At 36.7% G+C, this 26,369-nt stretch overlaps 1 protein-coding gene across 1 annotated transcript; it reads left to right on the forward strand.

Annotated features, from left to right (window-relative positions):
* The first annotated feature begins 12,204 nt into the window (after nt 1-12,204).
* On the forward strand, nt 12,205-13,519 carry LOC149163527 (uncharacterized). Its single transcript, XM_089429157.1, has 3 exons — nt 12,205-12,813; nt 13,109-13,294; nt 13,391-13,519. The coding sequence occupies exons 1-3, from the start codon at nt 12,205-12,207 to the stop codon at nt 13,517-13,519; spliced, it is 924 nt and encodes a 307-aa protein (XP_089285283.1).
* Nucleotides 13,520-26,369: the final 12,850 nt, after the last annotated feature.

Genomic DNA, 26,369 nt, shown 5'->3' on the forward strand with positions numbered 1-26,369 from the left:
TTGTTATTAATTATTTTAAATTGATATATATATAATCAATTTATATTAAAATTATAAAAAGATAATTTTTTTAAAAGAAATACACAAGAATATAATATAATTGGGTTTTCTCTTGGTTGCAATAATAGTAAATGAATTTAAGTATAGGGGGTTTGCCCAATGCATTATATTAGAAATTATTTTTGGGATTCAATTGCTTTAAGTAAGTCATTCACGTATGACCATTTCCATGAGAGGTAGTCGTAAGTGACTAAGTGAACTATTCAAATCATGAGAAATTAGTCACTACCTCTCATGGAAATGGTCATACGTGAATGACTTACTTAAGGCAGTTGAATCCCAAAAATGATATCTAATAATAAATGAAGCATATTGGGAGGAATATAATCAATTCATATTAAAATTATAAAAAAATAATTTTTTTTTAAAAGAAACACACAAGAATATAAAATAATTGGGTTTTCCCCTTGTTGCAATTAGTAAATGAAGAACATTTGGAAGAAGGAAGTGATTTCATGGATTAAAAAAGAAAAACAGGTGTTTGCCCATGAGTCACCCAATATGACTTTTTTTTGGATATGTTTGAAGGTGTAAAATTAGTAAGTGCTCGAGCAACTATAATTTCTTTAGATGGAGTTGTTACCCATGTCCACCTCTCATTGATGCTACTGTTCAAGCTTAACGCACTGCTTCAGACTCCGCTTTTTTCCAAGAAGGCTTTTGCTATGGGATATGGTTCTCAAATATGTAATGTAATGATGTACTATGTGCCTGGTAAGTAAAATTTATATGAGTAATATCCGCTTTTTCCTAGAATGCTTTTGCTACCAATGCTACAGGATATGGTTCACAAATAGGGAAGGTAATGATGTATTGTGTTTCTGGTAAGTAAACTTTATATAGGTAATAATGCAAGGGCATATGACCCGAGTTATTGATAATTTAGTAGCCAAACAAAAAGAAGTAAGAACATGAAGGGTGGCCCTAGATATGAAATATTTCTATCACTAGGCAACCTATTACTTAATATGAGGTTCGTACCTTACATGTAACCCCTAACTACTAGTATCACTTCTATTCCTTAATACTTACTACGAGGTTCGTACCTTACATGTAACCCCGAACTACTAGTATCACTTCTATTCCTTAGTTAATGTATAGTATCAAGGCATATAAGCTAGTCCATTTATCTAATCATGGATTTTCTGGTACTTAGTATTTTACGCCTTGATAAATTTACGAGCAATTAATGTGCACCCTAATTACGGGCATGCTCTAATTATACATGTAATATCATGGTCAGGCTTTGAATTACATAGAACCATAATTAAATATAATTACATAGAACCCTAAGTAAATATAATTTGTTCGACGAGCACAAATGGATTATACAGCATAGCATGAGTCAACTAGAGCAACTTACTATATTCCATTATAAATGGTAGTGAAAAGGAATTATATATAACTAATAGTCTAAATTATTGTGGTTAATATATGTGTAATACTAGAGTAATTAAAGATTGTAATACTACTATATTGGTTCAAGGATCCGTAGTATATGGTATACCATGCAATAACTTATAACGTAATTGCAAGCATATATGTGGTTACTAGAACAATAGAATTAATTAAGCATATTACTAGTGTATTGGCTTGTACCTCTGGAAATTATATATAGTTCAACTTGGTGTCTATGCTCTAGTTGAATTAAAGATAGGTGACACAATAATTCGCACATCATGAACCAAGAACAATATAAGTAGTTTAAAGTAATTCATGCCTTGTATACTTACAACTTTGCTATCACCCTAATATAATGTGTGACTTTAATGAGATGTAGATTAAACTCTAGATATGTTAATTTGGATCTTTGTTACTTACTGGACTACTGAGTTAAGGTATGCCATTAACCTTGCCTTAGCGTAATTGGCACTAGTTAATTAACTTGGAATGGTAGATATATAATCTAGTTATATAACAATGTAATTGTGTTCATGATGGATATTTGAGCTCATCAACTACTAGAAGAAACTATAGGTATAAATAGTACATGCTTTACTATGGATCCTTAGATCCCTTGACCTCTATGTTGGTAAGAAGAGCTCCCGATATTCCTTGCCACTAGCATATAATGAGGCCTTAACAGTAGAGCATTTATCCCGGTTCTGGTTTCGGACAACTACCTCCATTAGGATCACCAGGGCCCTACAACCGGATCCTGATACTAAATCAATCATTGACAAAACTAATGACAATGATAATTCAAGCACCTAAGTAATTATAAATTTGACATTTCCATATATTTATCTACTAGATCTCATTATGTAACCAAAGATGGGTATCATCAAGGAAAAGAGGTGAGTATATCCAGTTAAGGATCAACAACCTATACCAAAGAATGTGGAAGATCGTAAATGTAACACCAATATATGAAATTTAGAAATAAAACAAATGAAATAATGGTAAAGAAAGGTTGAAACTATAATCATTTCAAAATATCAATCTGGAGGAGAAAACGCCTCCCTACCTAAAAAATTTATTCCCAAAATAGGTCCAAGTATTTGTAGCTCCCACAATTGATGTGCATCATGGTTGCACACAATATTGAACTCTACTTGTAGGAGAGTGCTTTCACTCTATAAAACCAAGACAAACCACACTAAAAACTAGACCACATTTTGAAATCTATAACTAGCCTTATTCAACCTTTACCAAGCACTCACCTAGGTTACCCATGCCCCCCATGCAACATCCACTACTACTTTTTTCAGAATAAATGTACTATCAAATATAAAAAATAAAAAATTATTCAAAAAAGAAAAATTCGAAATAAAAAATAAATAAATGAACATTTGTGTGGGCAACTAGGCTTCAATGCAAACCATGTGCCCCCAACAGGTGGATTCCATTTCTTTACAAACTGTGATTTTTTTACTACGAAGAGCTTGACAAGACCATCTTCGTGCCCCAAATAGGTGGAGTCCATTGATTTACTAACTACCATTTTTCTACTACGAAGAGCTTGAAGGGACCAGCTTCTTCGAAGAGATAATGGGGAGATAAGGAATTTGTATATGTTTATTTGGGATGGTCAATAATAGAGGAGGTATGTTGGCACTTCATAGAGAACAATCACTTGCGGACTTGTGGTAGTTTCGGGAAGATGGTAGGTAGTTCAATTCGGTACTAGAAAATCAGAAAGATAGGTCAGGTCAGTTGTAGCTTCCATGCGATTGATCCAGGTGGATATTGGTGGCCACCCAACTTTTCCACTTGGACGCCCACCATTGTTTCTTTTAGTTTTTTAGTTTCCTTAATTGTAGCAAATTTTACTATTTTTGGCAGTTTTTCGAGTCCTAAACTTTCGAAGCCGTTTTGAGGCCCTAAATGCCATTTTGAGGCCTTAAAAGACATTTTTTGGAAAATCACCATTGAAAAATATGAGTTTTCAACTCGATATTCGATGTCAGCAGTTGTAGTCCTCAGATAGATATTTCTAACAAGGTATCGTGTGCATCAAATGGAGATCGTATGGAAAAGTTACAACCCCGGGAAGTTGATGGACCAATTTATCCCAATGGGGCCCATAGTTTGGCATTTCATCTCCTATGGTTATGTTGTAGTGACTACAACCATCTTCCAAAATTTTGGCTCCCATGCAAATTTTGGAGCCTACTCGGATCTTGCGATCGATTATCCTTTCTCTCTTATTGGTAAGCTGATGATTTCAAGCTCTCCTCCTTGATCTTAAGAGTTGTTAGTGTTCTCATCTTCATGCAGCATGTTTCATATTTGGGCATAGGGGTTGTTGTTTTTCATGCAAAGGGAATTTTGTCTTGCTTCAAGGGAATTGTGTGTGTATGAGTGGTTGTGATCACATAGACATGTTTCACACTCACCTCACACACTCACGTCATGAAGGTTGTTGCATCAAGAAAAGTCTGTCTTATGTATTCTAGATAGTCTATGTTGTGTCACTAAGTGTCCGTGTGCAATCACAGTCGAGTCCTATCAATGTTTACATATGTTTCACTAATCTCACACTTAGCCATTTTCCCAAGAAACCTAGCCTCATCCAGCTTCCTAGAACTGTGCGCTTTTCTTCTGCAACCATGAAGCTTCCTCCCATGCTTTCTAAGACCCTGCAGTGTGCAAATACACCAACCTCTCATGTATACTGAAACCTGCAGCCCACAAAGACCCTAGTCAACACTGATCTCCAAAAATACGCAGAGTAGTTAATCAACCAACACTACTATCCAGAAATGCGCAGAGCAGTCCAGCTACACTACACTCAGAAATTGCACAAAGGTGTCCTCCCAAGACCCCTGTCCCACAGCAGTGCCTTGAGCCTCAAAACTACGTAGTGTTTTCCATGTTGTCTTGTTTGTCTTGCATGCAAAAACTGCATAGACAGGCCTCCCAGGGCCTCATTCCGGCAACAGTCACTGTCTGCGATAATTGCATAGATCTACCTCTCAGTGACTACAGGAAAAGGTGACATGCTGAAATTGCTCCTAAGGAGTTGAGGAGAAGGACCAAGGAACCGATTAATGGAAAATATCAGGACGGCATGAAAACTCTGTCGGATGCATGATCATCTTGAGGGTAAGTATGGTAAGTGAAGAACATCTTTTGAAGTACACCTCTTAGTTGAGTTTGCAAGATTGATTGTCATTTTAATATCATCTTGTCCTCAGTAACATGCATGTGCGCAAATGCGAAAAGTCATCTTGTGTGTTTCTTTTACATGTGTTTCTTCCTTTTCACTTGTTTGACAAACTGTCATCTTCGACATGTTGATTTCTATGTCATGCTTGCGACCTCGTTCTGGTGATGATGAAGGTTGTGTTTGAGTTTTGTTTGTTATGTACACATTTATCACACTCACGCATGATGTTGTATGCACTGTTGTGCAAGCATCGTTGCGGTCGTTCAATGATCTATCACAAGTGTTGTGCTTGTTGCTCGCACCACCGGTCAGTCACACTGAGTGTTGTTGTCTTGATGGTTTGAGGTGTCTTGTCATAGAGTCATGTTGAGTGTGTGTTCGCAAATTCACACATGCACAAGTTCACTCTCTCACACACTTAGTCATTTTCCTGAAATTATGATGACTGGATCATTGTCCAACAGTTGGACCTCCGCTGAGCTTCATTGTGTAGTTTTAGCCCTCAGTGATCATGTATTGCTGCCCAGAATTGTGCAAAGATTGAGGTTGTCTCCCAGGCAACCTGCACTGTGCAATCCTGGAATCGACCAAACTGACTTTCACCGAGGATAGCATAAAAGTTTCCCAGCAAGCCATTTCAATCTGTGCTATCCACAAGCACATCAACCAAGCCTCCAATTGTTCAACCAGAGAGTTTGATCGGGAAGCGACCTCGGGACTCACTCCCCCAAAAAATTGCACAAAATATGCAAGTATTGTCCGCTCTGCTGACTAAAGAAACTGTGCAGACATGCTGGACAGACACCCTATGTCCGTCACTATCTCCCTTAAAAAATTGCACAGTTTTTCCAACCAATCACCTAGTCAGCCGACCTGCTACTCACCCATAAAACTGCGCAATTTTCATGAGCAATCACCTAGCTTCCCAACATCCCTCTCAACTCAGAAACTATGCAAGGATGTTCAATAGGCTAGCCTCCTAGCAATTGCACAGTTTTTTCCAGTAGTCTCCCGCAGCCCGCTGCCAGTTCCTCGAAAAATTGCACAATTTTTCGAAGCAAGCCTCCTACAACCCGCTGCCAGCTCCCTGGAGAAATTGCACAGTTTTTGCTGCCAACCCCTCTACGTCCTACATTGGTTCCCTCAAAAAATTGCATAGATCTTCCCTCCAGCCGTGACAAATCCCGTGGACAGTCACTGCTGATCCGGATTGTCCATCCGAGTCTCCCAGTGACCTTTGTGAAATTTTCACCGGTAGTGCTCGAAGCCCGCATCCCTACTTGAAATCTATCTTACGCAGTTTCAAGAGCCTTGTCCCTTCTCCTGGTCACTTACATCCGAAATCAAAGGATAATGCATCATGGTAGACTAGGAGATTTTTGGATTGATGTCATCTTGTCATGAGTGATTGTAGATACAGGTACATGGATGAGACATTATGCAATGACGAATGAGATGAACAATGAGAGCACATGCAAGGAGATTTGTTCGCAAATGGATGAACACATGAAGCATGTCAAAGTACAAGAGAAGGAGGAACATGCACTGTGAACACCAAGACCACTGAAGACTCTGCACACCTTGTCATGCAGAGGTGAAGCTATGATACATGAAGAGAACATCCATCACTCAACAACTCTACGGCTCCGCATGGACACCACCAACAACATGAACATACCAGTACTATCATGTCATGAGTCATCTCGGCCACATCACTACTATGGGCCATACTGTTGTAAATCAATGTAATGTAATTTGGAAGTCCAAGAGACCCACATGTAAATATGAAAAGTCATGTAAAGTTGAAGAGTCATGTAAGTCAAATAGTCATGAGGGAATTCGAACAATCACAAGGGCCAGTTTTACCCTTGGCTATAAATATCCCTCATTTGTACGTGCAATAGAATTTTTCACCATGGATCCTCCCACATAGCCTTGAGAGTTTGTAGTATTTTCTTTGAGGAGAGAGTAGTCGCTCCAATGCCCCTCTTAGGGGGTTAGTGATGTATGGTGTACCGATGTGTCTTGGAAAATTCGCTTAATTCACAAGCCTGATAACATGCCATCACGTTTTCACACATGTATTGTAATTTTTTGTAAGACTATTCTTTGGACACTGGTAAATCATGTTGCTTTAACCCGTGTTAAGATACTTGAACTATTTTGGTTGTTCTAATACATATGTTTATGAAAATGTGTTGTACAAGTTGTTCATGATGTCTTCCCTGTGTGGTTTGTCTCGCCAGACACTAGACATAACCTTTCCCATAAACTTGTTATAATTACCTTGAGATGGTTCTCATCAGAAACTCTTAAAGCTTTAGTCGTTAAGGTGTTGAGAACACCAAGCTTGTGAACTGGGAAATGATGAGAATTAGCATGAAGATATTGTTCCGTATGAGTTTTCTTATGATATACTTGATGAGAGAAAGAGTCATTATCATTCCTTGAGAGGAGGACGTCAAGGAAGGGAATAATACCATTACATTCAAATTCTAAGGTAAACTTTATAGAACTAGATTGACTGTTAAGATGGAGGAAAAATAGTTCCAACTTTTCTTTACCATGGGACCATATGACGAAAGTGTCATCCACAAACCTCTTCCACAACTTAGGCAGAAGATGAGAAGAGGCTAAGGCCTTTGATTCAAAATCCTCCGTGAATAGATTAGCTACAATAGGGGATAGGGGGGAACCCATGGCGACACCGCAGGTTTGCTCATAGAATTCCCCATCAAATGCAAAGAAAGTAGAAGTAAGACAAATACCAACTAAATAAGCCATATCAGGATCAGTGATGTTCTTGATGACTTCGATGGCCTTGTTGATAGGTATATTAGTGTAGAGAGAGACCACATCGAAGCTCACAAGTTTGTCATCTGGATCAAGCTTGAAACTCTTTACATTAACAAACGATGCAGAGTCCTTGACAAAGGATTATGTATGGCCAACTAGGGGCTTAAGCTTCTAGGCTAAACATTTAGCAAGAAGATAAGTTGGCCCTCCTATCGTGTTGACAATGGGTCTTAGAGGAGCCCCTTCCTTATGAATCTTTGGCAGACCATAGATTCTGGGGGTAAGAGGGCAACTTTTAATAAGCTTATGACTAAACGAGCTGACCGAGCTACTAGCCTTTATAGCAAGAGCCACACTTTTGGAAATCTTCTTCAGAGGATCCTTGTTGAGTTTCATGTAGCTCCCGCTATTATGGAGGTGGTCCAACATCGTTCGACGGTAATCATCTTTATCAAGAATAACCACAACACCACCTTTGTCGGATTTGAGAACAACAATATTCTTATTATTGTTTAACGATTTAAGAGCATCAAACATAGGTTTGCTAATGTTATTCTTGGGGGGCTTTGCCTTTGTAAGGACAACCACACAGTCTTGATGAATGATATCTTTAGTGACGTCCGGTAAGTCTCTAATACCATATTCAATGTCACGAATGATATTTTCGACCAGGATCTTTCTAGGAACAAGAGAAAAGTTTAAACCTTTCTCCAAAAGACTAAAGACAGGGGAATCCAAAGAAAAGCTAGAGTGATTGACAACCCTATTACTAGAAGAGGAAACAAAATTAAAACAACCAATATTATGCAAACTTAGAGTCTTATTACCAATCCTATTATTATTACAATTATCAGAATTGAAAACAGAATTACTAACCTCATTAATATTATTATTATTATTATTATTATTATTATTATTATTATTACGCCCAGTGATATTATTATCATCCAAACATAAATTATTATTGCTATTCTTAATATTATTATTCCTATGTGAGGTGAAAATATAATCACTATTATTAGTATTACTATTAAACCAATTATTATTATTATTTAATTGAATATTATTATTAATAGATCCACTTCCACTATTATTGTTGCCAACAGAAACCAAAGAAGAAATATCAGACAACGAACTTGAGGGAATCTGACCTGATCAATACGAGATTGTTCCATCTTCACCTTCGATGGCAGAAGGGTGAGAAACATTGTCAACCCAAGATTGGAGAGAAAAGATAAATCTAAACATCACATCTACATTAAGGAGGCCCAAGTGGTTGCTAAGGTTAGTCATTTTCATCATCGTAAATTGAGGGAGGCCCTAGAAATTGAAAAAAGACCCAATAATTTGAATAGAGATGATGGTTGGAATAATAGTAGAAGTTGGGTCCCTATCTTGTCCTCCTAGTTTATTTATTTATTTAATTAATTAATTAATTATTTTTTTTTGTTTATTTTTTTATGTTGGTATTGGCATCATTTTTATAGTATTTGTTGTTGATTTATTCTTCGTTAGAGTTTATTTTCTTGATCCTTCATGTTTTTTTATGTATTTTATCATCATATTCGTTCTTAAATTCTTTTAGTATTTTTGTTATTTGTTTAATGGGCATGAGCCCCATATTTTATTGTTGACCCCGTTTTATTTATTTATTATTTTTCTTTGGATATATATATATATATATATATATATATATATATATATATATATATATATATATATATTGACTTGTGTATAATTTTGTTTTATTTTATTTATTTTTCCATTAATTATTATTTTTATTTTATTTTATTTTATTTCCATTAGTTATTTTAGTTATCAAATGATCTTGTCTCGATTAGGGTCTTCACTCACTTTTATACTTTGATTATTTATTTATTCATTTTAAAAACTAGTTGTTTAATATAGCGGTTACTTATTAATATTTGTTTTTAATAAATTAATAAACTAATATCACAATTTAAATATTATTTTTCAAAAACTAGTCATTTAATATAGCCAAAGCAATCTTAGCTTGAGGGGCTTTCGGTGGGTTTGGCACTCTTTGGAATGCTAGCAAATTCTCAGTCATTTCTGAGACCCTAAACTCTCAGTGGCTATTTTCAAAACTACAACATTTAGACTCAAAAGAGATTTTTAGTCTCTTCAACGTGTATGTCCTTGTGAATGTTGGGGAAAAAAATGCTTGTTGGGAATCCATAAGAAACCAAGCAAACCTTGTGAACTTGGAGAATACCATCATTGCCGGTGATCTAAATCTCACTCTTCTTTAGCAGATAAGAGAGGAGGCAACATTGTTCACAATCCAGCAAGGGAATGGGCAGAGGATCTTATGCAGGACTGGGACCTGCTAGACATCAAGCCAATCTCTGGTAAGTACACTTGGACAAATAAAAGAGTTGGCCCTGGCCACATCGCTGTTGGATGGATAACTTCTTTCTTCAAAGCTGTTTTCTTCTGCTTGGTTTAGAGGCTAGAGTCCATATTATCCCATGCAGCACTTCTGATCATAAACCCATCAAGCTTGAGCTCTTGGCCCAGCTTGATCATGGACCTATTCCCTTCAGATTTAGCCCGCTCTGGGCTAAGGAATTTGATTTCATGCAAATAGTTAAGGACATTTGGTTGCAGCTAGTCAAAGGCTCCCCCTTTTTTGTCTGGGAGGAGAAGCTCATAAGAGTGAAAAGGGCTTTGAAAAGCTGGGCCAAATCTCTGCCCAATCCAACCAACGAAATAAAAAAAATTCAATGCACACTGGATAACCATCATCTCCAGGCTGAAAAAGCTGACATCACAAAAGATATTCTAGATAAACAAGCCCAACTCCAGCAAAACTATCACAAGGCCTGTCTAGTTGAGGAAGAATACTGGCGGCTTGAGTCACATAGTCTTTGGCTTAAAGCAGGGGACAAGAATTCCTCCTTTTTTCACAAGCAAGCTCAAGTAAGGAAATGCACCTATTCCATCTCCGAAATCAGAGATGGTACTACCATTCACAAGGATATTGTAAACATAAAAAAAGCAGCCTCCCTTCACTTTAAAAGCCTGTATAGTGAAGATATAGATCTGGACCAAAACTCTGATATGATGGACATGGTCCCCTCCTTGATTACTGCTAAAATGAACCACCTCCTTGAAGCTAAAGTCACCAAGAACAAGGTCAAGGATGCCCTCTTTGCCATGGACCCAGACAAAGCCCCTGGGCTGGACTGATTCTCAGCCAGATTCCTCCAAATCTGTTGGTCGATTATGGAAAAAGATCTCTTCAAAATGGTTCTAAAGTCCCAAACTTGCCAAAAAATTGGTGGCAACACAAACTCCGCTTTTCTTGCTCTCATACCCAAAGAGAAAGGAGCCAACTCCTTCAACAAGTTTCACCCGATCTCGCTTTGTAATATTGGATACAAATTGATTACCAAAGTAATCGCTAATAGATTGAAGTTCATCCTCCCAAAAATCATTCCGGAAATCCAAGGAGGCTTCATTCAAGGTAGACAGATTGTGGACAATTTCATTATGGTTCAAGAGGCAACCCACTCAAGTCTGAGTCGCAATGAAAAAGGTATGGTTGTCAAACTTGATTTAGCAAATGCATTTGATCGAGTTAGGCATAATTTTTTGTAGAAAGTCTTACATAAGCTTGGATTCGGTGCAGACTTTATAAACTAGATTCGGGCTTGCATCTCGGAGCCTTGGATTGACCCGTTAGTAAATGGCAGAGCTGTTGATTTTTTCAAAGCCACGAGAGGCGTCAGGCAGGGGTGCCCTCTCTCACCCCTACTATTTGTTCTTCAAGCCTCAGTCCTAATTTTTTATTTAGACAAGAAAATGATGGATCAGGAAATTGTTGGGCTCTACATAGCAAGAGGCATTAAAAATATCAATCATGCCCTCTTTGCTGATGACACCTTGTTGTTGGGAGCTGCTTTTGTGCTTATGGCTTCCAGATTTAAAGGAGCTCTGGATGAGTTTTGTAGGGTCTCAAGAAGCATACTAAACAATGGAAAATGCCACATCTATTGTTGGAATACATCGCCTAGCTTTCTCAACTCCATTTCCAGAAGCTTTGGTTTTGCTACCTCCTCAACTTGGACTTCCTTCAAGTACTTGGGTCTCCCTGTTTTTCTCAAAAGAGCCTACAACAAAGACTGACTCCCCCAATTGGAGAAATTCAAGAATAAGTTGCTTGCATGGGGCTTTTCCTGGCTCAACATTGTTGGTAAGTCTGTACTCATCAAATCTGTTCTTAATGGCCTTCCCTTATTTCAGTTTTTTGTCCTTCTTGCTCCTACTGGTATACTCAGAAAAATGGAGGAGACAATTAAATTTTTTTTTGGAAGGGGGGCAAGGAGAATGAGAAAAAGATACCGCTAGTCAATTAGGAATCCATCTCCAAACTGCTGTTGGAAGGAGGTTTGAATTTCAAAAATCTTTGCAATCATAATATTGCAATGGGTGCTAAATTAATTTGGAGAATCATTGCACCTAATCCAGGCTGGGCGCAATTAGCGCTATGGAGAAAATATTTCAAAGGCCAACGTTCTCACTGCCTAGATCATCCTCTGCCGCATTCAAATTCACCTTTTCTGAAGCTCTGTATCAAAGCCTGCCCTCTCATCAATGTTCATGCCTACTAGGTTCTCGATAATGGCAAAAGGATCAATCTATGGATAGATAGGATAATGAATAATGATCTGTTGGGAGACTGCTACTCACTCCAAGCGCTATGCAGATGGATGAACGAGGCTGGTTTGCATTCTCTGTGGGACATTTCCATCGGGCATGGTCCTTGTTGGGCTGGTTGGAATCTTCAAACACCCCCAGAGCTGCTTATGGAGCGCGATGTCCTGTTATCCAAGCTCCACGATTCGGCTCCAACGTTGACTCGAAAACGTGACTCAAGAGGATGGGGTGCGCAAGTTGGTGGCTACACCATTTCTCATGGCTACACCAAGCTGTGCGAGTGCCCTCACATGGCCACGAACCCAGCACCGTGGAAGGGGATATGGCATTATCTTTCCTTGCCAAAAATTGACTACTTCAGTTGGCTGATTTTCCACTCCAAAATTTTGACTGATGAAAATCTTCAGAAGCAAGGTTTCCATAGCCCTTCAAGGTGCAGCCTGTGTAAGGAAAATCAGGAAAGCGTAATTCATCTTATGCTTGAATGCACTTTCACAATGAAAATTTGGTCCGAGCTGCTGGGAACTTTGAGCTCCAAATTCGCACTGCCATCCTCCATTTCTGATCTATTCACTAATTGGCTGCAAAGATACCCTGGTCCCCCACAAAATAACGAGATTATCAAAGCTGCTTGGTCTACTCTCCCTAAATATAATCTGTTGGTAGTTTTGGCTTGAGCGAAATAAAAGGATCTTCAGAAACTATGAACATGATGCCAAGCTTGTGGTAGTTAAGATAAAATGCCAGTTAAAAGAGTGTTTGAGAGAGCATAAAGACGATTCAAGTTTAAGCCAATAAGATATAAATTGGGGCTCTTCTCTAGATCTTCATTTCCAAAAAGTTGAAAATAGTATCTCCCTCCCCAAAGATTGGCAAATAAGGGCTACAACAAAAGAGTTCCAGGGATGGATTACAAATCATCCGAGACATTCTATATTTTTTGATGGGGCTGCAAAGGGCAAGCCTAGAAGAGCTAGTGCTGGAGGTGTCATATTGAACCCAGATGGCATAAGGATCCACAATTTCGCCTGGGGTTTGGGCATTGCTTCCAGCATTCAAGCTAAGGCTTTGGCTCTTTTCCAAGGTCTCAAGCTTGTGAAAGGGATGAACATCAGGGAGGCTAATGTATTTGGAGATTCTCAGGTTATCATTAACACTATGGTGACTCATTCTAAGCCTTCGGACGTAAGGCTTGCAAGGCTAATCTTTAGAATAACAGATATTGGAGACTCATTTTAGAAATTGAATTTCTACCACGTGTTGAGAGCTAATAACAAGGAGGCGGACATAGAAGCCAAAAAAGCAGCCCTTCTTATGGCTGGAGCTTTGCTCAGAGGCGGAGATGAAACATGGGATCCAATTCCTTAATTTAGTGAGCTGTCATGTTTTACTGCTTATTGTTAAATCAGTATTTATGTACCCACAAGCTTGGGAAAATCACTGAAATTGACCACATAGTAGCAACTAAAAAAAGATGTGATCTAAGCATAAATTCCATGGCCTTTCAGGGTTGTGCAACACTCGTGGAATTAGGCTCACCTTTTGTAATTCGAATTTTGGCATTAAGGCCAAGTATCTAATAATATCCATTAACTGTTTCTGTATATATATATATATATATATATATATATATATATATATATATATATATATATATATATATATATATATATATATATATATATATATATATATATAGCCATTACCTATTAATATTTTTAATAAATTAATGAAATGATATCATTATTTAAGTATATTTTCAAAAACTAGCCATTTAATATAGCCGTTACGATATGGGAAGAGAAACTGGAGGAAGTTAGCGAGGAGCGGGAAAAATTCGGTGCAGAGAAGACATGGCCATGGTAACGGGATCCGTATTTTCATGGCCAGACGGGCCTTCCCCCCTCCAAATGAGATTTTCAGCTTGCTCAAGTGGCCTTCTGTGCAGCGGCAAAGGAGTCGCTAGGTGGTCTCAAGACCAAAAGACTGTTTTCGACGGTGTTTACGGCCCGAAGGTACCATCGGGCAAGAATGAGATCCCGGAGAAAGCCATCCTTGAGTTTAGTTGGAAGCCAAAGACGGGTCTATCTGGGCAGGGAACGGCGGTCGGAGGAGCAGGCGGCTCCAAAAAAAAGTCCTACTCGCGCAGCAGAGCATGGATGGGAATGCGTGACTTGGCAGAGGCGGCTGCCAGCGCCCCTGCTGCAGCGGCCAAAAGGGTCCAAAAGGAGACAAAATGGAGAATGTTGGGAAATAGGAGCGTGGAGATCCAAAACCAGCGACGAAAGCTATCACATTTCAGAGCCAAGAAGGTTGAGGGGCAAGTGTTTGACGAAAAGCCTCACCGAGATTTAGTCCAAAAAAGGGGCCTGTTCTCTGTCCATGCTCAGAATGGATGTGCTGAAGAGGTTTTAGGAATCCGGCACAAAATGCAGGGTTCAGAGGACGATTGGCCTCTGCTCGGTCATGCAGAACTAAAAGCCGTGAGTTTCAGGGGGACCTCATCCCCATGCAAGCTGAATACAGCGGTGAAAATTACTTGCTCTACTGGGCAGAAATTAACAGAACAAGCACAGTTTGGGCCCTCAGCTGGCTGTACACGCACCAGCTTCCTCTTGCTTCAGGAGCACAGCGGCAAGCAGAAAACAGACATCGCCGCACCGTTCCAGATTTTGATTGTGCTCCTATCCGGCAAATCAATGCTACAGTGGGTGAGATCTTCAGATCTAGTGCAGGACCTCAAGCAAATCATGGAAGATAAGGAGGGAATTCCCACAGCCTCTCAGCGTCTCCTATACGAAGGTAAACAACTGGAGGATTTTTGTCCCCTTTCCTTTTACAACATTCAAAGAAATGCTTCCATCATTCTTTCCCTTCGTTTGAGAGGGGGAGCTGTTGGACAGTCATCCTCAGCTGCAGCATCTTCTTATAAAGATGTTGTCCATGCTCAGAAGCCCAAGGAGAAAGCTCCACCAGCTCAAGCTCCTAAACCGTTCTTGGTGGACAAGCTGGAGGAAACCCCCTCCATTGAAATAATGCATCCTACGATGGATAGGCAATACCAGGTGTTTGCAGAGCTTGGCATTATTTGCAGGTTCAATGGGCTATGGCCTCGGACAACAGATCTGTATCAATGGATTCATTCAAATTGGACCAACAATTGCAAGGTTCTTCTCTGTTCAAAAGGCTTCTTCATTACAGTGTTTGTTGACAGTGAGGACTACCAAAGAGTCTTATCTGAAGGCCCATGGTTTTGGAACTCTGCGGGTTTATTCCTAACTCCGTGGTTCCAAGACTTCGATCCTTCCACAGCAATTATCACCAAACTCCCAATCTGGGTCAGACTACCTAACCTACCGGTGCATCTATGGCACTTTGTTGTCTTTGAAGGAATCGACAACTCCTTAGGACGTTTCCTTAGCACAGACACATCAAGAGGGGAAAAAGGAATCTACACCTTCGCCAGAATCTGCGCAGAAATAGACATAAGCAAAGGACTACCTGATCAGATCATTCTCAAAATAGGAGATTTCCATTGGACTCAAACTCTGGATTTCGAGAACACAGCCTTTCGCTGCCGAAATTGTCGTCTCACAGGGCACCTTCAAAGCTCGTGTCCTTCAATGCCTTCCCAAAAAAAGAAAGCCAATTCTAAACCAAAATCCAAAAGCTGGAAACCTCATGATCCTCCCCCAATGGATGTTTTCTCCAGCTCAGATGAAGAGGACGAGGAGGAGGATGAGGAAGACATGGACGCAATGCCAGCACAGGTTTCACCCTCGAGCTGTCATGAGGAAGCCACAGTCCCTCCAATCTCTCAGAAAAGAACTCATGAGTCTTCTCCTTCGGATTCAGACAAGGAGATCTCGCCATCAGCCCAACTCAGTTTACAAATCATTCCAGACCAACAGTGTCCTAATGGTTGGGTCAAAGTGGGTAAAAAGAAAGGGAAAAAAGGTCGACCAAATGATTCCACCCACGTTGTGTAGAATCTTTGGCTTTGATCGTGCTTCTTACTTCTTCTGGTCTCTTCTTGTTCAGCTCTGCTCTAGTCTATCTTCTCTTTGGAGCCGAGGTGGATAGTCTATCCTTTCCGGCTGCCCTTTCTCTTTTCGGGGATCTGAAGTAGATCCTTCTAGTGTCCAAGTGTCTTTTTCATCAGGTCTTCTGGTTCTCTGCCGCCCTGCGTGGTGTGCTGTTTTTAGTCTTCAGCTTCTATGTCTATTCTTTTTAGTCTCCTGAAGCTTGGCCTGCTGTTTAGCGGCCCGTTGTCTGCAGATGCAGAAGTTTTGTACTATATTTTCTTTTTTTAATACAAAAAGCTGACTCACAAAAAAAAAATATAGCCGTTACATATTAATATTTTAATAAATTAATAAACTAATATCATTATTTAGATATTAGTTTCCAAGACCTAGTAATAATTGGCTTTAATAAATTAATTTAAATATTATTTTTCAAAGACTAACCGTTTAATATAGCCGTTACCTATTAATATTTTTAATAAATTAATGAAATAATATCATTATTTAAATATATTTTTTAAAAAACTAGCCGTTTAATATAGTCATTACTTAATAATATTTGTTTTTAATATATTAATAAATTAATATTATAGTTTAAACATTATTGTTCAAATATAGCAGTTACTTGAAATTATGTCTCTACATTGCTCTATATTTAAGCCTTTGCCATGGTCTGCCTCTTCATCTGGTCCTGATGATGAACCACACTTATTGGTTCAAAACGCGTTGGCCAAAAAATTCTCTCATGTGATTTCTACCGAAAGACTTTGTTTAATTCATTTCTTTTCTTTTTCTCTATTTTGTAGTTTTTGTATTTATACCCTCTTTTCATTTTTTTTTTTTTTTTTTGGAAATCATTTTCAGAAACCTTTTACAATTTGAAATACTGAAAGAAAATACTCAATGATCATTGATCCTATAAATTATAGGACCCTAAAACCTAGGATGAATATTAAACACTAGGAACATAAACCCTAAGATTAATATAACAAACCCAAGTGATTATAAACACTGCTACAATGACTGTCAGATTAATTAATATTTTAAACCCTAATATTAATCCATAACATCTTAAATTAGAAACCCAATATTAAACTTTAATATCATAAACCTAATATTAAACCCTAGTTTTGTAATGTAATGATGCAACACTAAATAAATTGCAATGTAATGTAAGATTGTCAAATTGATTGGCATATTGAGACAAAGTTTGTCTCAATGCAACATTGGATACATTTTTGTACCATTCCAATGTTACAATATTAAATCCTAATATAAAATTGTAACAATATAAAAGCCAATATAACAAACCCTACGACTAATAGTATAATCCCTCATATTAAACCTCATTATTATAAATTATAAACCCAATATTATAAACCCTAATATTTGGGTTTATAAAGACTGAATATTATAAACCCAATGATCTTATCTGTGGCTAGGAAGGAAGGAAAATTCAATAAAGACATCCTAGACCGTAATGATTTCCATTATTAGGAAGTGATCTAGCCGTGAAGCAATTTTCTACTGGCCCCATCACCGGTTATTCCAAGTGGACACTCCATTAACTATGTCCACCTTAATGAGACCCAAGGATTCAATGGTTTTCTGGAATGGAGTTACATATTCCTCAACTCTATGAACTACCCGTTCTCACCGAGTGACTTGGCGAGGTTGAAATCTCCCCTGATAATCCATGGAGAGGCAAAGATCAAATTTCCAGTATACATGATCGAGTTAGGAAACAATGTTTTATCATAAGGGAAATTTGGTCCATACACATTAGAGACATGACAATAATCCATCGATCAAGCATCCTAGAATTGAATTGTCAAAACTTGGAATGTGGAAAATGTGTTGATCACTCTAATATCTTGATCATCAAATAACATGGATAATCCTCAAGAGTGACCTTGGGAATCTATTGCAATTGTAGTCCATTTCCTTTACCAATTGTTGGTTTGCTTTGATAGAGCCTCCCCTAAAATTTTAGTTTCGTAGATCATCATAATTGCAATTTTTTCCTTCAACCATTGAAACAAAGTGCACTTGGACCCTCAAGAGCTCGTATCGTAATTTTTATTTGTCTAAAACATGTTTATACTTCAAAATGCTCAATCTAATAAACAAACTTGATGCTCTGGGAGAGTGAGTGGATCTTTAACTTTCTAGTATTTCCTTTTTTTTGGTAGGTTGAGTGCATCCAATTCCATGTCCTCTAGTTGGCCTGGAAGATCATGAATCCCATTAGGCATTATGTGGTGCACAGTAAGGGAAAAGGCGGTTGGGAGAATGAATTAGGAGGTGGTATATATTAGAAGGTGAAAAGCATGGGAGAAATTGCTAAGGTATGGGGTACCATCGTAGACTAGGAAGGCCCTATGGCCTCTTTCATTTCAACATTTTTTGGTTGATTTGAAGTCGGGTTGTAATGGAAATTCAATTTTACAAGAGGTTCGTAGTGATTCACTAGAATGACCTACTTTTCTACTGCATTTTGATGTAGAGGGGATTCCTTAGGGTTGCAACGACTCCTGTCAACAACTATAAATCCATCATTTACTTGAGGTGACACTAACTATGGGGATTTAGTTTGTTTAAATGATGGTTCGTCATAATATAAATTTCCATACTTGTAACACCTCTTACATCTAAAGGGAATGTGATCATAGTCAAGCATCTACTTCCACGACTCATCTTGAAAATAGATGTCAACTAATTCCATAAGAGGATTAATAATACTCATATACACACATATGCGAGCATATGAAATATAACACACATATTTTTTTACTTTGATGAAATGCCATAGGGAATTTCTTATTATAGCTAGCGTCTCCTCATCCCAAAACTCTTGTGACATCAATTACATCCAGATCCATATCGAAGCTACCATGAAATTTTCCTTGTCTCGGTCGAATCACTCAGTCCAAAATTTGAGATAAAGTCAAATAGAAATTAAAAAGTATGGTCAATTCTCAAACACTCTATTTCTATCTTCTAAGCTAGCAAAAATTATGATGTAAAAACCCTTAGCATGCAACTCCAACTTGATGTGACCCTTCAACTTCCATTTGTTATGGACCCATTAGGTTAGGGATTTTTTAGATGGGTAAATACCTTGAAATTTCCCTGTGAGGGCATGGTCACACACATACTATATGCATTCTCCAATTTGGGTCGACCAAACCATGAAAAAAAATTAGGGTATACTATTACTTTCAAAAAGAAACTACATGGTCTCCATTTCTTAGCATGGTTGGAAGGTTGCTACAGGATTGGCTGGTCATCATTCAAAAATGACCTAGAGGAATTCATATTTGTATCCTTATGTTACTAAGGAATTTTACCATATACAATCTGATTGTAGGAGGGAATATCTCTCCCTCTCGTGGCATACACCATAGGAAGAGTGGTGGAGGAAAATAAAATTATTATGGAACAAGGGTTTGCAAAACTTTTCAGCTATGGTTTTACAGAGCTCTCTAAAATGATCCATTTTCCTCGCTTTCATTATTATTATTAGGAAATAATTGAATTTTTCACTTTCAATTACTTTTTTTCTCTTTTCGTATTGAAATATTTTATCATGGTCAACCTTATATTATACTCTCTCTCTCTCTATATATGAAATTGATATTAAAATAAATTAATTGGCATTGATATTCAAATAATTTATTTCAGTTTTTCATTCAAACATTTTATTTTTTAAATATAAGTATTATATGTTTGTAACATTTAAAAGAGAAAATACAAGATTTTTTTTATTTTTTATTTCATTTTAATTTCTATATCTTTCTCCAAATTTAATATAAAATTGTTACTTCATATGAATATCCCAACATTTTATTTATGGTTGAGAGTGAGAGGTTGTAATATCAAGTAACAAAGGGAACATAATAAAATAATTAAAACCAACCAAACATGTATATTCAGTATTATATTTTATTTTAACTCACTTTGTATCTTTATTTAGAGAATATTTTATTTTTATTCCAAAAGGGGCACATGTCAACTCCATTTCATCTGTGCTCAACATGGAGTTCAATGCTTGAGGATGAGCATCAATGCCTTGGCATTGTATTTTAAGTGAGGGGACTATTAGAAGGTTAGGTCACTTCATCATCAATTTGAGTAAGAAAATGATTGAATTGCAAAAGGAAAAAAATAGAGAGGTTTATAGTCCCACAACCAACCGAGTGAGAGCATACTGAGAGTGAGATCATTGATGATTTGTAAAGTTTTTAATTCAAAGTAACTAAATATGTATATTCATTTCTATTTTTATTATAACCAACATTATTTTTTATTTATGGTATATTTAAGTTTTATTTTGAAAAAAACACATGTCAACTTCAAATTAAGCATACATGGAATTACATAATTTTTCTTTTAAACTAAACCTTATATATATAGAGATATTTTTATTATAAATTTTTTTAGAGTGTGTTTGGGTTTTGTTACTTCTTGGTTAATTGATTTTGACTTTAGAGGATATATGTTTAGCTTTTAATTTTGGGAGCTACTACTCTTTGAAGATAGATACTAGGTGGGGAGATCAAATTTAATATTGAGTATATTAAATTGAATTTTTATAAATGCCTAGCATGAGGTTTTCGATTATGAAAAGTGTTGATAAAAATATAAAATATTTGATTTTACACAGGAAAATTTTAAAACTAGATAAAGTATTTGATTATGATAATACAACTTCTTGGTGTTGAATCTTGTGAACAACTATTTTTAAATAATGAATATAAGCAATCTAAGTAAAATCAAACCAGGTTAGAATTATAGAAAAATAATAATGTCCATCTAAGTGTATGTTTGGGAATCATATATTCCCTTAAAAAATGGCCTAGAACATTAAAAAAAATTGGATTTTCCGTCTATGCAAGTGGTGGTAAATAAAGCATTATTTGTAGGAACAAAGTGATTTCACTAATCATAAAAAGCAAACATTTATATTTTATGATTTAAATTTAAATTTAGAATTCTAATTAGTCAATATTTAATTAATTTTTTTTGAATTCTATTTAAAATTTAATTAAAATTTTTGTTAAAACAGTAAATTTGATTTCTTGTAAAAATTAATTATCTTATAAATTTTTCCATAGTTTTAAATTCACAATTTATCTATTTAAAAAAAATATTTCAATTAAAAAATTATAATATTCTTACTCCAGATTATATCATAAAATTTTAATACAAAAATAAAAAAATATAGAACAATTAAACTTACCTTAAAAAAACACTAGCTGATCTAAATTCAAACAGAAACCCAAAAGCAAGCCACTGTGAAAAGAAACACCTCAACCAGAGTGGGCTGTTAATGCAGCTACAACCATGGAACGACTAAACTTCTCTGCTTGTCACCCTCCGAAGCATTGAATAGAACATGTGAAACACAGAATAAAGAAATCGCTTTCCAGTGGAACATAGGGTGAAGCTTCTTTCGACAAGAAACCACTAATATAGCTCCACAGACTGCAATGATTGTACGCTGGATTATGACCTCCATATTCCTCCATATTATAATAAACTGTAGCCAATTTTCACAATAGAACTAATACTTTATAAGATTTTCTTTTATTTCAGGAAAATATCAAACTATCATTGTAATAAAAATATGCTGGTGAATTCGATAATTGTAAAATGGTTATCAGAAGATATATAATAACAGAAATGCTGAACTAAACACTGAATTGATATAGAAATATGATATCCCCGTATGATGTCCCCAGTAAACCGAAAAGGGAAACAAAAAACACAAACAATTCTATTAAAATATACATCTTTTACCCTCTTATTTGAACAATGTAATTTCTTATAAGCAAAAATATGCTAAATCGAGTAACAAATAACAAATATCATATAGCATATGCCCAAAAAGAGTAACAAATATGTAACAACGTTAGCAACAAAATTGATATAGAAATATGATATCCCAGTATGATGTCCCCAGTAAACCGAAGAGGGAACAAAAAAAACACAATTCTATTAAAATATACATCTTTTACAAGCAAACACATGCTAAATCGAGTAACAAATATCATATAACATATGCCCAAAAGAGTAACAAATATGTAACAACATTAGCAACAAATTATGACAACTCCTTCGCTAGAACACCAACATAGTATATATTGTCGAAATTTTGAAGAAGCCCGAAAATAAAGTTTCCAAAATCATAAACCAGGTAATAACTTTTGGTGCAGAGGTCGCCCTATCTTTTCACCGCCTGCAAATACATGGGCTACTCTTCATCATACTCACATTGACAAGAGCAATGATCTCTAAGGTATCTAACTAAAGTCGACATCTGAGAATCAACATTTGTTGCAGCGTTTGGATCCCGGGTACGAGCCAGAACAGGTTCAGATTCACGTGAATCGATTGAAGAAGAAGAAGCAAAATGAGTCCACGAAGGGTAGCTCGCTTGACGTGTATCAGCAGGTACATCCGAGCTAGATGAACTGCTCGCTGTATAAAGCGGGGCAGCATGATTCCAGGAGCTCCCTTTTGAATAAATCTTCGACGAAACGCGAAGATTAGTGTTATATCTTAGCTTCCCTCTAACACGAGGATAAAAATGACTGCTGGAGTACTGTCGCTCCAATTCCGCATTCAAACTTGCGAAAAACATTTGAGAGCGCTCTGAGTAATCAGCGCTAACAATGTCCACTGTAACTTGCTGCACTTGAGCCTTCCTGAATACCCAAAGGCGTCTGTTGTCTAAGCACCAGAGTATGCCATTGCGTATTACAACGTTCATCGTTGTAAACTCCTCGGCCGTCAGAATTCCCTCCTGAATTTGTTCAACTGCGTCGTCGACTCGAAGATCATCGTAAGGGCTTCTAAACTTGATGGCAATTGAGTCCTGTGTAAACCTAAGGTCCTCTGGCTTTACCGTGAGCTGCGCCATTCTTGTGTGGTATCAGAGAGCTTCTTTGGGGAGGTGAAGGCCAACCCAGTTGAATTTAAAGCCCAGCTCTTTCGTTTTTTAAAGGAGGATCTCAATAGAGGAAGTATGCGGTGAGTGAAATTGAATATGATATCGACTGATTTGCTTGCGCCGTCAAGTGATGTGGGTACCAGTGCATTCATGGCTCAGGGTGGATATCATGATATCGCTTTATTTTTATCTGTCTCATTCAAGAAAATTTATATTATCTGTCTCATCCAAGAAAGTTTATATTATCTGTTTCAACTAAAAAAGGTTTTCATCAATGGGGAGAGCTTCTACTCTCTAGCTTCTAATCCTCCTAAACTATTTGCATGCCTTTTCCTTGGATCGAACCAAAAGTACCTCGTCAAGATTTCGATACTAGTTGAGCTCGCTGCTAATTTTACAGCCATTACTGAGACCTCATTAAAATAGACACCCTCTATCTATGACTTCACGGTAAAAGTAATTCCTATCTCCATATCAAGAGGATTTTGCGAGCAGCTAATTCCGAAACCAAGTTATAAAGAAGAAATCTAGCGAGAGTGAAATGGAAATGCAATAACTCTAGATAATCCGCGTTTACAATAAGTTCGAGTGCCACCATCCATTCAATTTCAGGTTGCTGCAGAGCTTCATCAAGATATATTGCTTTCTCGGGAGGCCTGCTACGTCTTGCAGTTACGGATCCCAAAGAGATGAGAGTAAGCATGGCATCAATAACTCTGAAATGACGATCATATGGCGCCATCATATGGAACCCTCCGTGGTCATTACCAAGGTATTGATGTTATGTGGACATTTACACTTTTTGTTAATGCCGGGCGCCCGCTCACTTCATTTAAAAATTTTGGCAGGTTAAAATCTTCATCATTTCGGCGAGCTGTCTGTTTAAAGATTAGACAAATTAAGCAGAATGATGATTTTCGGCAATATTCAATTACAAAACCCAGCTCCATTCATATGGGTGATATTTTCAAAACCAGTGATCAAAATCAAATATTTTCAGAGGGTAATTCAACAAAGATTTTCAATATACATATACAACACAAATATATATATATATATATATTATTTGTATTTATTTTATTAAAATATTATTTTTTTATATAAAATTTCAAACAAATATTATATTTTTAATAAGGAATTTAGACTTCTGTGATCCATAACATTATTTAGATAATCTTCGACAAAATCACATAACTAATCTTTTTAATCATTTATCCATTTTCAATTTTTTGGTTGTTATTTTTCCCCGTATTTTGGTATAATAACTTGGACCACATTTAATGCCACAGTATCAAAACGGTTAGTTATCTGTATATGTATTTTATTGTATAAATTGTAATGACAATTCAAACTGATTGGTAAGGTTCATTATGAATGTCTGGCGACGACATTCTTAAGAGCAAATAGTGGACATCCATCTAAAGAAAATGTAAATAAGGAAGGTTATCTATCTTTCTTCATGTTGGCATATTTTGTTTATTTTGTTTTTCTAAAAGCATATAACATGTTAGTTTATAGTTTTTTGATTCCATTGCTAATAGGAAGGTTATCTATCTTTCTTCATGTTGGCATATTTTATTTTTCTAAAACCATATAACATGTTAATTTATAGTTTTTTTTAATTGCATTGGTAATGTTAAATGTCTTCGCATTATAAGTAGTGGCATGGTTATAGTGTTTCATATTTAAAATTTTATTATTATTTTAAAATATTTGTTGGTATCTGGACCATTAATAATTTTGCTCTTAACGAAATATTTTTACAATTATATAAAATATTGATAATTGATATTGAATTGCCTTGGTTCACTATGAGAATAACAAAAAAATTGTAATCCTATAAAGTATTAAGTAAATAATAATTAGTATTAGGGAAAACTTAATTAGTTAATCTAAGAAATGTGAAATTGTTGAAACTTGGAAGACCCAGGTTCAAATCCTTGTTGTGGCTCGGGTTACCCGGAAGAGGATATATCGTAGCCCCCTAGACGTTTATGTCAAGTAGGGTGCTGGGTTCCCTTGGGTTACAAAAAAAAAGTAATATATAATTAACTTAAGCATGCTTAATTATAATTTCAATCTAGACTAGGCAAAAGTTGGGATGAGCAACCTTGACAAAGAGTCTCCACCCTAGTATTGCCTTAGATCTCTACTATCTTCCACTCTTCCAATGGTGAATGCCAATGGAGGGAGCGATACCACTTCTTATAGTAGGATGGCCTTTGAGGGACATGCAAAAGGGAAGCAAAAGGCTTTGAACCCATCTTCTTCTAGTACCAATCTATTGTAAGCACAACTAGAGTTGACACGACAAGTGAATCAATCTATGACCCAAAGGCTAGGTAGTCGTCTCTCCAAAACAACCATAGATCTAAAGTATGAAGTCAAATCTGCTAAGGTAGAGGAATTTATTCAGTATATACATGAGTATGCACTCATTGGTAGATTCTTAGGAATATGGCCTATAGAAAAATCTATAATTTGATGGATCCAACTATAATGGAAACCAAAGGGTCAAAATAAGCTAGAACTAGGTGCCTAAGGTTTCTTTATGGTTATTTTTACTAATATGGAAGATAGGGACAAATTTTTTGGAAATAGACCACATTTGTTCAACGTTGTTGGGTTATACCTTCGTTGGTGGACTGAAAGGTTCAATCTAGATAAGGAAGACTTCATTACAGTACCAGTTTGGATCAACATGTATTTGTTACCAAAGGAGTCTCGGGAGGAGGAGACTCTCACACAAATAAAAAATTCCCTAGGACATTATGTCAAAACTCACGAGGTAACCAAACAAAGATGATATACGTTCTATGCTTGTATTTTCATTTATATGAATATTTCAAAGGCTTTTCCAGAACATATTAATATCTGCTTCCAGGATGAACTGTGGAAGAAAACACCAGATTATGAGCACGATCCATTTGGATGCCAGAGGTTCCATGAACATGGGCACAAGTACTAAGATTGGATAGTGATTAATTAGGCATAAACCCAAGAATCTACGACAACACAAACCAAGGATGGTTTCAAAATCGTAGATTGAGGGAGAAAAGGCCCAAAGCCATGATCCACGATGTAGAATTAGATGGAGAAAAATTATGGCACAATGAATTAGTTTGATCCATTAACAAATCTTCTTGCAGAGGAAGCCCTAGCTCAGTTAACCAAATGATTTGGAGATTGGAGACTAGACCCTTAGTGCAACACCCAACCAACTAAGCGAGGGGGAGGG

This window comes from Pinus tabuliformis, chromosome 5_1 (genome assembly GCF_031772625.1).
Source record: "Pinus tabuliformis cultivar Carrire ecotype Pingquan chromosome 5_1, CPIR1, whole genome shotgun sequence".
Classification (NCBI taxonomy): Eukaryota; Viridiplantae; Streptophyta; class Pinopsida; order Pinales; family Pinaceae; genus Pinus; species Pinus tabuliformis.

What these genes read in the sequence shown, in the direction of transcription:
- LOC149163527 (XM_089429157.1), top strand. Translation starts at nt 12,205, where the DNA reads ATGAACGAGGCTGGTTTGCATTCTCTGTGGGACATTTCCATCGGGCAT. An exon ending in TCCCTAAATATAATCTGTTG is followed by an intron (nt 12,814 to 13,108) that starts GTAGTTTTGGCT and finishes GGGGCTGCAAAG; the next exon opens with GGCAAGCCTAGAAGAGCTAG. An exon ending in ATGTATTTGGAGATTCTCAG is followed by an intron (nt 13,295 to 13,390) that starts GTTATCATTAAC and finishes GACTCATTTTAG; the next exon opens with AAATTGAATTTCTACCACGT.